This window comes from Bombina bombina, chromosome 2 (genome assembly GCF_027579735.1).
Source record: "Bombina bombina isolate aBomBom1 chromosome 2, aBomBom1.pri, whole genome shotgun sequence".
NCBI lineage: Eukaryota > Metazoa > Chordata > Amphibia > Anura > Bombinatoridae > Bombina > Bombina bombina.
In genome coordinates, this window is record NC_069500.1 from 142,785,815 (window position 1) to 142,800,310 (window position 14,496).

Sequence of the window (14,496 nt, forward strand, 5' to 3'; positions counted from 1 at the left end):
AAAATTAAAGGGTATGCAGATAACTTTAAAATATGCACATGCCTACTAAAATATGGTCTATATATTGATAGAGCCCTATCACAATGAAAAACCCTGTTGGAGTCTCAAAATTGTCTCATAGGTGGACAACTGAAAATAATAATGACCACTGTGGTAATATCCACCAGATCAAAATTAGGTGAATTGCATGCGTAAATGATGCTTAATATATGTAGCATTCACATAGGTGGGATGCTGATAAGTAATGTGTTTTTACAAAGACCTATACCATAAAGTTAACACATACCATAAAGTTAACACAAATTTGTGTGAGGCATTTGGGTTGTTGGGATACTCGACACCTATACCTGGTAGTTAACCGTATTAATACATTTGTCTAGAAATACCAGAGACCTGTGCCATTTGGTTTACCATTGATTGCAGCTGTCAGATACTTTTTGAGGTGCCCCATGAAGATACTTGGTTGGAGTTATATATAAAGCATCCGCATAGTGGGTTACTGGGAGCCTATACCTGGTTTACCGTATTGATGCGTCTTCTGGGAATACCAGAAACCTATATCTTTTAGTGTACCGTTTATTGTAAATTTTAAATATATAATGAGGAAGTACTCCACTGTGGATGTTTTTGCCACATGTATGGTATTCGCATTAATAGAATATTGGAAAGTCTGTACATATTAGTGGATCGTGTTAATATATTCTCTGGAAATGCCCGAGACCTATACCTATAAACTTAGTTTAGTTTAGTGGTTACTGGATTAATGCACAGGTCTGGAAATACCAGACATCTATACCATTTAGTTTACCGTTAATGACAGCTTCAGATATGAGCCACTTTCAAATATACTTGTACCTATACCTGTGGGTTACCATATTAATACACAGGTCTGGAAATACCAGACATCTATACCATTTAGTTACCGTTAGTAACAACACCAGATACGAATCAAACTCCTCAATTACGTAAACATGGCTATTACTATTAAGTATGCTTGGCTATAAAGGGCCTAGGCCAGATTGACGTTCTGAGACTGGGGTGAGGTAAATCCTCAGAGCGGTTTATATGACATAAAGTGTCTATCAGTTATCGTAAGTAAATTAAGTGGACATGGCGATTAAAAACATGAAAAAAACACACAAGAAAGGGAGAGGGGGACGCCACTGATGCGTTTCGCCGTAGTGGCTGTATCAAAGGGTTTGATACAGCAACTACGGCTCCTGAGCCTACCTACTTAATTTTCAACAATGTAAATTTGATATTAGAAAAAAATAGGAAAGTTGTAAACATTTTAAACACTATCTGAATCATATTTCTTTTTTCTTTGTGTTTCATATTAGGTATGCTTCAATTTTCTCTAGTAATAATGAAGGTGCTTTGTGCCAAATGATTTATGTGGCAATTGTAGGAGTGGGCGTGATGCACTAGAGTCGCTTTCAGGGTGATTTTGTGGCATAATGTTGGTTACGTAGTTCTGCTGGAATTAAGTAAATATAAGACAGCAGGTAAGGAAACCTATGTCAGGCAGCTGATGCATTAACCTGATGAAACAGCCACTGTGAGAGTGAAGTGAAATGTTGTTCATTTTAAGATGATCCTTGTTTTAAAGGACCATTAAATACAGTAGAGTTGCATAATAAAAAGACAATGAAACAGCACTTACTCAGAATTTTAAATGAGCAGTAGTATTTTGTTCTGATAAATTAAAAAATATATCATGTGACAGCTATCAGCCAATAACAGACTCATATACGTATACACTGTGAACTCTTGCACATGCTCAGTAGTAGCTGGTGCCTCAGAAAGTGTGCAGATAAAATACAGTGCACAGTTTGATAATGGAAGTAAATTATAACGTCTATTAAAACAACATGCTCTATCTGAATCATGAAAGTTACATTTTGACTTTAGTGTCCCTTTAATTTCAACATGTGGGGTGAGCAGTCGATTTTAATATATTTCATTTTTTTGTTTCTGTACTGGGTTGGTTGGAAGCAGTTCCAGTCTCCACGTGAGCCAGTCAATGAGTGAGCTGGGAGGCTTGTGAGAAATTCCCAGCACAAGATATTTAGTGCCTTGCACTCAGGTGCTTCATTCTTGTATTTCATCTATTGTTTCTTCATATTAGAGTCATAGATTAGTCTATATCAGTGATGGCTATCTTTGGCACGCCAGATGTTTCAGAACTACATTTCCCATGATACTCAACTAGACTGCAGAGTGCCTAATCATCATGAGAAATGCAGTTCCAAAAACATCTGGGGTGCCAAGGTTAGCAATCACTGCTCTATATCGTCACAAGATAAGGGGAAGAGCATTGCAACGCCAAGAGCTCGGACACTCTACGAGCAGAAGAAATAGCAACAAGAAATAAAACTTTCCAAGACAGAAGTTTAATGTCTAAGGTTCAAATGGAACCCCTTGAAGAACATTAAGAACCAAATTAAGACTCCATGGGGGAGCAATAGGTTTAAATACAGGTCTGATCCTAACCAGAGCCTGACAGAAAGATTGAACATCTGGAACCTCTGCCTGACGTTTATGTAGCAAAACCGACAAAGCCGAAATCTGACCCTTTAAGGAACTAGCCGACAAACCCTTCTCCAAACCCTCTTGGATAAAAGCTAAAATTATCTGAATCCTAATCTTACTCCATGAGTAGCCATTAGATTTGCACCAATAAAGATATTTACGCCATATCTAATGGTTAATCATTCTAGTTACCAGCTTACGAGCCTGAACCAAGGTCTCAATGACCGCATCTGAAAAAACCTCGTTTTGACAAAATCAAACGTTCAATTTCCAAGCAGTCAGCTTCAAAGAAACTAGATTTGGGTTAAGGAAGGGACCTTGAATGAGAAGATCCTTCCTCAACGGAAGTCTCCAGGGTGGCAGAGACGACATGCCTACCAGGTCCGCATACCAAGTCCTGCGAGTCCAGGCAGGAGCAATGAGGATCACTGGAGCCCTCTCCTGTTTGATTTGAACAATGATCCGAGGAAGAAGCGCAAACGGAGGAAACAGGTATGCCAGCTTGAAGGACCAAGGAACTGCCAGAGCATCTATCAGTTCCGCCTGCGGATCCCTGGACCTCGACCCGTACCTCGGAAGCTTGGCATTCTGTCGAGATGCCATGAGATCCAACTCCGGTTGACCCCATTTGAGGATCAGACTTGAGAACATTTCCGGATGAAGTTCGCACTCGCCCGGATGGAAAGTCTGTCTGCTTAGAAAATCCGCCTCCCAGTTGTCCACCCCTGGGATGTGGATCCCTGACAGATGACAAGAGCGGATCTCCGCCCACTGAATTATCTTGGATACTTCTGACATCCCCAAGGAACTCCTCGTTCCTCCCTGATGATCGACAGTCGTTATGTTGTCCGACTGAAATCTGATGAACCGGGCTGAGGCCAACTGAGGCCAGGCCAGGCCAGGCCAGGCCAGAAGAGCATTGAAAATTGCTCGCAGTTCCAGAATGTTGATAGGAAGGAGAGACTCCGCACGGGTCCACACTCCCCGAGTCTTCAGAGAACCCCAGACGGCTCCCCATCCTAAAAGACTGGCGTCTGTTGTCACAATTACTCAGGAAGGTCTGCGAAAGCAGGTTCCCTGAGAAAGATGATCCAGAGACAACCACCAGTGAAGAGAGTCCCTTGTATCCTTCTCCATGACTATTTGAGGAGACAAGTCCGCATAATCTCCATCCAACTGTCTGAGCATGTTCAGCTGCAAAGGTCTGAGATGGAACCGAGCAAATGGGACAATGTCCATTGCCGCTACCATCAATCCAATTACTTCCATACACTGGGCCACAGATGGATTCGGAGTGGTTTGGAGTACTCGACAGGTATCTATAATCTTTGATTTCCTGACTTCTGTCAGAAAAATCCTCATTTGAACAGAATCTATTAAAGTTCCCAAAAAGGTAACCCTTGTCTTTGGAACTAGAGAACTCTTTTCTAAATTCACCTCCCATCCGTGAGATCTCAGGAAGGCTATGACAATGTCGGTATGAGACTTTGCTTGATGGCAAGATGGCGCCTGGATTAGAATATCGTCTAGGTAAGGCGCTACTGCAATGCCCCGTGGTCTTAGGACTGCCAAAAGAGACCCCAGAACCTTTGTGAAAATTATGGGTGCTGTGGCCAACTCAAAAGTAAGAGCCACAAACTGGAAATGTTTGTCCAGAAATGCAAATCTTAGGAACTTGTGATGTTCCTTGTGGATAGGAACATGAAGATATGCATCCTTCAAGTCCACTGTCGTCATGAATTGACCCTCCTGGATCAATGGCAGAATAGTGCGAATAGTCTCCATCTTGAATGATGGGATTCTGAGAAATTTGTTTAGACTCTTGAGGTCTAGGATTGGCTTGAAAGTTCCCTCCTTTTTGGGAACTATGAACAGATTGGAATAAAAACCTTCTCCTTGTTCCTGAGTAGGAACTGGAACAATTACTCCCATGGAGGAGAGGTCTCTTACAAAACATAAGAACGCCTCTCTTTTTATCTGGTTTGCAGATAACCTTGAAAGGAGAAGCCTTCCCCGAGGAGGGAAGGCTTTGAACTCCAGTCTGTATCCCCTGGACACAATCTCTATAGTCCTGGATCCTGAACATCTCTTACCCAGGCCTGAACGAAAAAGGAGAGTCTGCCCCCGACCAGATCCGGCCCTGGATCAGGGGGCAAACCCTTCATGCTGTCTTGGATTCGGCAGCAGGCTTCTTGGATTGTTTCCCCTTGTTCCATGACTGGTTGGGTCTCCAAGTAGGCTTAGGCTGGGTAAAGTTTCCATCCTGTCTGGCGGAGGAAACAAAGGAATTACTCTTGAAATTTCGAAAGGAACGAAAATTACTTTGACGTCCCTTTTGCTTGTTTCTCTTATCCTGAGGAAGTAGATGACCTTTACCTCCAGAGATATCGGAAATAATTTATTTTAGGCCAGGTCCAAACAAGGTCTTTCCCTTGTAAGGAATTACTAGAAGCTTGGACTTGGAGGACACAAGGCTCTGCAGGCCAAGATAGAAAACCCCAAAGTCTTTGCAGCTAATTTAGTAATTTGCAACAAAGCATCAGTAATAAAGGCATTAGCTAATTTCAGCGCCTTAATCCTATCTTGGATTTCCTCCAAAGGGTTCTCAGTTCTGAGGGACTCAGACAGAGCGTCAAACCAATAAGCTGCTGCACTAGTAACCGTAGCAATGCATGCAGAAGGCTGCAACAATAACCCCTGATGAATATAAATCCTCTTAAGTAATCCTTCCAACTTCTTGTCCCTAGGATCCTTAAAAGCACAGCTATCCTCAATAGGAATAGTCGTACGCTTAGCCAGGGTGGAAACAGCTCCTTCCACCTTAGGAACTGTCTGCCAATTTTCCTTTATAGCATCTGCTACTGGAAACATTTTCTTGAAGACCGGGGATGTAGAAAAATAAATACCTGGTCTGTCCCATTCCTTAGAGATAATCTCCAAAGTCTTCTTAGGTATTGGAAAAACATCTGAATACGAGGGAGTTTCAAAATATCTATCCATTTTACACAACTTTTCAGGAGCCACTACTACTGTAGAATCACAATCATCTAAAGTTGTTAAGACCTCCCTGAGTAACAAACAAAGGTGTTCTAACTTAAACCTGAAAGAAACCACCTCCGAATCTGAAAAAGGTGCTGAACTCCAGGAATCAGAAAGTTCACCTTCCAATAAAGATTCCGAACCCTCTAACTCATGTTCCTGAGAGGGTAAATTTAAAACTGACACCAATGCATCAGCATCCTTACTGACTCCATGGTCACTCCTTCTTTTACGTCTGTCTTGAAACATGGGAAAGGCAGATAATGTATCAGAAATAGAGGAAGACACTACCTTAGCTATGTCCATTAAGGAAATATTTGGAGCTAAAGTATTAGTACAGGGCACTGCTTGAGCGGGCAAAATATCTTGGGACATTTGGGGAGACCGCTGCGAAATACTCTGAATCTCATCTTGAGACCCCTGAGAAGCATCCGCCTTAGAAAAGGTTTGCTCATGAAAAATCCTCTCCTTGTTACTCAAGGCCCTCTCAACACATGAGGAACAAAAAGGAATAGGGGGTTCAACTTGAGCATTCAAACACATAGAGCAAAGAGCAGATTGATCAGCTCCTGTATCCATCTCAACTCACATAAAACTTAAAAAAAAACCTTCTTTTTTTTTTCTTCTTCTTTTCAATATATATATGTATGTATACAGGTAGCCCTCGGTTGACGCGGGGGTAAGGTTCCAGAAGGAAAGGTTGTAAATTGAAACAGTTGTAAATTGAAACCCAGTTTATAATGTAAGTCAATGGGAAGTAAGAGAGTTAGGTTCCAGGCCCCTCTCAAAATTGGCATAAGTAACACCTAATACATTATTTTTAAAGCTTTGAAATGAAGATTTTAAATGCTAAACAGCATTATAAACCTAATAAAATAATCACACAACACAGAATATATCATTAAGCTAAGTTCAAAGAACAAAAACATTTGCTAAACAGCATTATAAACATAATAAAATAATCATACAACACAGAATATATAATTAAACTAAGTTAAAAGAACAAAAACATTTGCTAAACAGCATTATAAACCTAAAAAAAAATCACACAAAACAAACTTTACTTGCATTTTTATGTAAACAGTTCTTTCTATGCATTCCAATCTGGACTGATTTATAGACAGGAAGATCTTGTTCCTTTGCAAGCTGCTTGATAGCTCAGGTCTGGTTAAACTGATTAATTTCAGCTTGCTTGGCTTGCATATCGTTGCTGCAACACAAGCGGTCAGCTCCACTTACTGGCTATTTTAATCAATGCACTGCTTCTCAATGCTTTTCAATAGCAGTCACATGACTGAAAAAAAGGTTGTTATTCTAAAACGGTGCAAATTGAACCGTTGTAAACCGAGGGCCATCTGTATATGTAACTGTGTCTTTAAGACAGAAAAAAAAGATACCCAGTAAAGTAAATTCCCAATAAGTAACGATTTGAGATGAAAAGATTAACTTAAACTGTTATAAAAATAACTCTCCTGTGCCTTTAAATTTTAAAACAAAAAAAATTTTCTGCCGTTTTTATATTAGATTAAAGCTCGAAAAAATAATGTTTTTTCAGACACATCTACACCTCAGCAGCCTGCTGAGGTGCCTACCTGCCACCAAACAAACGACTGTCTTCCCAGGAACAACCGGATACTGATATCAGAAGAAACCGGAGAAAAAAAAATAGGAATCACCGCTTGCAGAAAGTGCTACCACCGCCTGACTGAATATGAGTAAACAGTAGACATGCGGCAGTAGAGCTCCATGTGACTTCCCTTCAGCCTGGACAGTAACCAGAATGAGGAAGCACGCAGAAATAGGCCCCGCCCATCATGGGCGTAAACCAAAAAAACGTATCTAGCACGGCATGGATGCCATAATAACGATACATGGAAATTGTAATAAAAAGCAGCCTCCCATAAAACCCCCCAGTGCCTGTACATACTGTCATGAAAAAACAACCCCTTATATTTTGAGAAAAAAAGGGGAGTTTTGTCCCAGAGCTGCTCTAGCAGCTTACCATTAGTGTAAAAAGCTAAGTGCCATAATCACTCTGCCTATTGTTCCAGAATGAATAAAATAGCACTTACCTCAATGCTGCCCGACAGCAGGTTCGTCCATCAGGTGTAAGAGGATCCTATTTCTCCCTCTCATAGCCCTGTGGAAGCAGATCAGCCGAAATTACCATGCACTTAGGCTATCTATAATGGGACAGCAACATCTTAGGAGGCGCAGTGAGAATTATGTCCCACCAGTTCCTAATGCTTTAAAGCCACCAAAAAGCCCTACTGTAGAGACTGATTAGGTCTAGGCTACACCCCAGATCAAAGTAGCACATTCTGGCACTACTTAAAAACAACAAACTCTTGATTGGAGAATCTTTTTCTAACTCCTCACTTTGCCATCTCCTATTACTAACGCAGGCAAAGAGAATGACTGGGTTGGAGGGGAAGGGAGGGACTATTTAACAGCTTTGCTGTAGGTGCTCTTTGCCGCCTCCTGCAGGCAGGAGGAGAATATCCCATAAGTAATGAAGATGATCCGTGGAGTCATCATGTCCTTAAGAGGAAAAATTTACATCTTGGCTTAAATATACTCAACTGCAAAAGTTGGTTAAAACCTTACCTTACAAAGCTGATTTTTTAGATCCTCCTCCACACCTTATAAACAATGGTGCCTTTCAGAATCCCCCATGACAAGTTTGTTGAGGTTTTGTTAAGTGGCTTACAAGACGCTCATTTACCCTTGTATACAACTCAATAGCACATGGATATAGGAAATAAACTAACAGTACAAGACTGGATTAGAATCTTTCATAGAACATATAAATCTTCTGTTTCCTCCCAGCTGATAGAACTTAACTTTAACTTACTTATGAGTTGGTACCTCACACCTACTTAAATGAAGCGCATATACCCTCATATAAGTGGGTTGTGTTGGAGAGGCTGTTAGGAGAAAGGGCCCTTGATACATATATGGTGGCACTGCAGTAGACGCCAGTACTTTTGGTTGGAAAAAGAAATGTTTGCTAGTTACCTTTTTGGAAATTATTTTAAGCTACAACTGATTTATGCCTTACTTAAAGGGACATGAAACACAAAACATTTGTTTCATGATTCAGATACAAAAACATAATTTATGCTTACCTGATAAATTTATTTCCTTGTAAGATGTATCGAGTCCACGGATTCATCCATACTTGTGGGATATTCTCCTTCCTTACAGGAAGTGGCAAAGACAGCACCCACAGCAGAGCTGTCTATATAGCTCCTCCCTTAGCTCCACCCCCCAGTCATTCGACCGAAGGCTACAAAGAAAAAGGAGAAACTATAGGGTGCAGTGGTGACTGAAGTTTTTTAAATAAAAATATACTGCCTGTCTTAAATAAACAGGGCGGGCCATGGACTCGATACATCACAAGAGAAATAAATTTATCAGGTAAGCATAAATTCTGTTTTCTCTTGTAAGATGTATTGAGTCCACGGATTCATCCATACTTGTGGGATACCAATACCAAAGCTTTAGGACACGGATGAAGGGAGGGACAAGACTGGTACCTTAAACGGAAGGCACCACTGCTTGTAGGACCTTTCTCCCAAAAATAGCCTCCAAAGAAGCAAAAGTATCAAATTTGTCACTACACTCACTTTACCCTTCCTAGTACTTAGAGTAGGCAAAGAGAATGACTGGGGGGTGGAGCTAAGGGAGGAGCTATATAGACAGCTCTGCTGTGGGTGCTCTCTTTGCCACTTCCTGTAAGGAAGGAGAATATCCCACAAGTATGGATGAATCCGTGGACTCGATACATCTTACAAGAGAAATACAATTTTTTTTTATTTTTTTTTTGTTTTTTTTTCCTCGCCAACAGCTTGCAGTGGAGGTGCTTCTGAACAGGTGTCTCACCTGACCACACACCTGAGCTCCTCCTCCGGAACCTCCTCCAGAGAAATACAATTTTAAACAACTTTCCAATTTACTTCTATTATTTCATTTGCTTCCTTCTCTTGTTATCCTTCATGAAAGGTTTATCTAGGTAAGCTCAAGAGCAGCAGAGAACCAAGGTTATAGCTGCCGATTGGTGGCTGCATATATATATATACACACACACATACATACCGATTGTCATTGGCTCACCCATGTGTTCAGTCAGCAAACAGTAGTGCACTGCTGCTCATTCAACAAAGCATACCAATAGAACTAAGAAAATTTGATAATAGGAGTAAAATAGAAAGTTGTTAAAAATTGCATGCTCTGTAAAATCAGATTAACCTTATTTTAAATTGTTTTGAATGGCGCAAAGTCCTTGATAGCGAGAGCGTGTAAATCTACACATATACCCACCAAAAAACAGTGGTCACATTGTGTGGAGGACTTACTTGTACTGAATGAATAGGGCTTCTGTGAAAGAAACAACACTGAACCTTTTAAGTCTTTTACACTTTTATTGGGAAGATTATAAAGGAGTCCAGTTCCCGGGGTAAAGAACCTCTATGGCTCGTTACCTGGTACATATCACATTTCCTCACATAAGCAGCAAAAGAGGGTTTCTGGTTATGGGTGAGGTCTCTGTTTTCTCTTTCTCCCTAATATGTGCAAGATGGAGACAAATTGAGTGTCTGAAGTAACAGAATGTGCCCAAATAATTGGGTCCCTATACCTCTTTGATAGTGTTGGGGCTTTGTAACAAGATGACTAGATGGAGAGTACCTATACTTTTTTTTCTGATTTGAACCTTAGCCACCAATCAGCAAGCACTACCCAGCGTTCTGATCCAAAAATGGGCCGGCTCCTAAGCTTACATTCCTGCTTTTTCAAATAAAGATACCAAGAGAACAAAGAGAAATTGCTAATAGGAGTCAATTAGAAAGTTGCTTAAAATTGCCTGCTCTATATGAATCACAAAATAAAAAAAAATGGTTTTCATATCCCTTTAAGTAGTATTGGCGCAACCTTTAGTCTTGCAATTGTTGTAATCTTTTGTGTTTGTGTATATTTCCTAAAAAAATAAGTATATTTTAAAAACTAGAATAATTTTACTACTGTAAGCTAATTTTCTTATTAAAGATATATAAATATTATACAATTTACATTAATATAAACACTATACCAGAAATAATAGACCACCACATTTAAAGTTCAATCTTGTACCCTAACTGCCATAAGGGTTAATCCTACAAAGTTTCAAAATAGAGATATTAAATTATGAGAAAATATTTTAGTTGTCTATTAAAATTTCATTTAGTGGCTTTATGACGATGATGTTAGCTAAACTTATTCTTATTTATTCAGCATATTTGCTATTAGCAACAATAAAAAGGTCTTTGTTTTAGGACATTTGTAAATGAACTCACCTTAACTGCAGATCCTTCCTCCCCCTTCCCAGCATTAGGTAATGCTGCTGAAGATTTTTGGCGAGGATGCTGGAATTTTGCTCGAATCTTCTGTTCTTCTTCAGCAAATTGCTGGCTAAAACCATCAGGCAAGGCTTCTAATAAAACAGCAAAAAAAGATGGACTTACATTTTCCTTATAAGTCAAATTACCTTTATATTAAAAAAGGGACAGTCTAGTCAAAATTACACTTTCATGATGCAGATAGGGCATGCAATTTTAAATAACTTTCAAATTTACTTTCTCTCTTTTCCACCCCACTGGGAGGCTGATGCGTCATGTTTACAGATTCTCCATAGCAGTACTGTTTACATACCATTACTACAGTACTGAAAATTTCAATATAGGTGACAGTTTCAAAAGGTAAAAGCAGCTATTTCAAATGAAAAAATAAAGGAAAAAAAGCTATCTAAACAATTTAAAGGGATATTAACCCCATAATGACCACAGCACTTTTCCATTTTCTGTCCGTTTGGGACCAAGGCTATTTTTACATTTCTGCGGTGTTTGTGTTTAGCTGTAATTTTCCTCTTACTCATTTACTGTACCCACATATATTATATACCGTTTTTCTCGCCATTAAATGGACTTTCTAAAGATACCATTATTTTCATCATATCTTATAATTTAATATAAAAAAAATTATAAAATATGAGGAAAAAATGGAAAAAAACACACTTTTTCTAACTTTTTCTAACTTTTTTGACCCCCAAAATCTGTTACACATCTACAACCAGCAAAAAACACCCATGCTAAATAGTTTCTAAATTTTGTCCTGAGTTTAGAAATACCCAATGTTTACATCTTCTTTGCTTTTTTGTAAGTTATAGGGCCTATAACCATTTCCAAACCATTATTTTTCAAAATTAGCGCTAGTTACATTAGAACACTAATATCTTTCAGGAATCTCTGAATATCCATTGACATGTATATATTTTTTTAGTAGACATTCCAAAGTATTGATCTAGGCCAATTTTGGTATATTTCATGCCATCATTTCACCGCCAAATGCGATCAAATTAAAAAAACGTTAAATTTTTCACAATTTTAGGTTTCTCACTGAAATCATTTACAAACAGCTTGTGCAATTATGGCACAAATGGTTGTAAATGCTTCCCTGGGATCCCCTTTGTTCAGAAATAGCAGACATATATGGCTTTGGCATTGCTTTTTGGTAATTAGAAGGCCGCTAAATGCCACTGCACACCACACGTGTATTATGCCCAGCAGTGAAGGGGTTAATTATGTAGCTTGTAGGGAGCTTGTAGGGTTAATTTTAGCTTTAGTGTAGTATAGTAGACAACCCAAAGTATTGATCTAGGCCCATTTTGGTATATTTCATGCCACCATTTCACCGCCAAATGCGATCAAATAAAAAAAAACGTTCCCTATTTCACAAACTTTAGGTTTCTCACTGAAATTATTTACAAACAGCTTGTGCAATTATGGCACAAATGGTTGTAAATGCTTCTCTGGGATCCCCTTTGTTCAGAAATAGCAGACATATATGTCTTTGGCGTTGCTTTTTGGTAATTAGAAGGCCGCCAAATGCCGCTGCGCATCACACATGTATTATGGCTAGCAGTGATGGGGTTAAAGGGCCACTAAACCCAAAATCTTTCTTTCATGATTCAGATAGAGAATAGAAATTTAAACAACATTACAATTTACTTCCATTATTTATTTTGCTTCATTTTTTAGATATCCTTAGTTGAAGAAAAAGCAATGCACATGGTGAGCCAATCAAACAAGGCTTCTATGTGCAGCAACCAATCAGCAGCTACTGAGCATATCTAGATATGCTTTTCAGCAAAGAATATCAAGAGAATAAAACAAATTAGATAATATAAGTAAATTAGAAAGATGTTTAAAATTGCATTCTCTTTCTAAATCATAAAAGAAAAAATGTGGTTGTCATGTCCCTTTAATTATGTAGCTTGTAGAGAGCTTGCAGGGTTAATTTTAGCTTTAGTGTAGAGCTCAGCCTCCCACCTGAAACATCAGACCCCCTGATCCCTCCCAAACAGCTCTCTTCCCTCCCCCACCCCACAATTGTCCCCGCCATCTTAAGTACTGGTAGAAACTCTGCCAGTACTAAAATAAAAGCTATATTTGTTTTTTTTTTTTTTTGGGGGGGGGGGGGGGGGTTCTTAGCATATTTACATATGCTACTGTGTAGGATCCCCCCTTAGCCCCCACCAAACAGATCTCTAACCCTCCCCCTCTGCCTTAATGGGCGCCATCTTACATCTTTTCTGTAGTGTAGCTTTTCTGTAGTGTAGCTTCCCCCGATCAACCCCCCACCCCTTCCAGATCCCTTAGATGATTTATTTATTTTTTTAAAAATTTTTTTTTTAACTTTTATTAACCTTTATTTTTCTGCAGTGTAGAGGTTCCCTCCTGCTCCCGCCCCGTGCATGTGCCCGCCCGCCGCCCCTCGTGCGCGCTCCCGTCTGTCCCGCCCCGATCCCGCCCCCCTCCACTTCATTCGGCACATCGATGGCAGCCCACTCGCCTCCCAGACTTGCTCCCACCCACCAACGATACCGGCCACCGATGTCCGGTGCAGAGAGGGCCACAGAGTGGCTCTCTCTGCATCGGATGGCCAAGGGGGGTTATTGCAGGATGTCGATATCGAGGCATCACTGCAATAACCGGAAAGCAGCTGGAAGCGAGCAGGATCGCTTCCAGCTGCTTTCCAGACCAAGGACGTACGCCACACGTCCTCGGTCATTAACTGTATTTTTTTTGAGGACGTGTGGCGTACGTCCTTGGTCGTTAAGGGGTTAAAGGGACACTGAACCCAAATTTTTTCTTTTGTGATTCAGATAGAGCATGCAACTTTAAGCAACTTTCTAATTTACTCTTATTATCAATTTTTCTTTGTTCACTTGCTATCTTTATTTGAAAAAGAACTCTGGACAGCACTTTTTTATTGGTGGATGAATTTATCCACCAATCAGCAAGAATAACCCAGGTTATTCACCAAAAATGGGCCGGCATCTAAACTTACATTCTTGCATTTCAAATAAAGATACCAAGAGAAGGAAGAAAAATTGATAATAGGAGTAAATTAGAAAGTTGCTTAAAATTGCATGCTCTATCTGAATCACGAAAGAAAAAATTTGTGTTCAGTGTCCCTTTAAACCCAAAAATATTCATTTGCAACTCAGACAGAGCATACAATTTTGAGTTTTCAATTTACTTCCATTATCAAATTTGCTTCATGATGTAGTGATTTCATCTAGTACTCTAGCAAATAGATAACATTCTTGCTAAACTGCACGCTCCTGGGTTTTAAGGGACAGTTTATTCAAAATTAAACTTTCATGATTCAGATAGGGTATGCAAGTTTAAACAACTTTCCAATTTACTTTGTTCTCTTGGTATGCTTTGTTGAAAGCTAAACCTAGGTAGGTTCATATGCTAATTTTGAAGCCCTTGAATGCCGCCTCTTTATCTCAGTGCCTTTCTGACAGTTTTTCACAGCTAGACAGTGTTAGTTCACAATTCTCCAAACAGGACAGCACAAAAGTGGTCATAGAAGATGCTG

General features: G+C 39.6%; 1 protein-coding gene across 1 annotated transcript in view; it reads right to left on the reverse strand.

The window, feature by feature from the left end:
* The window catches only part of DHX29 (DExH-box helicase 29), a 302,630-nt gene that overhangs the window by 240,146 nt on the left and 47,988 nt on the right, over positions 1-14,496 (reverse strand). The window contains exon 6 of the mRNA XM_053701278.1: positions 10,905-11,041. Within this exon, the coding sequence (XP_053557253.1) occupies positions 10,905-11,041 (137 nt within the window). The remainder of the gene's footprint in view (positions 1-10,904; positions 11,042-14,496) is intronic.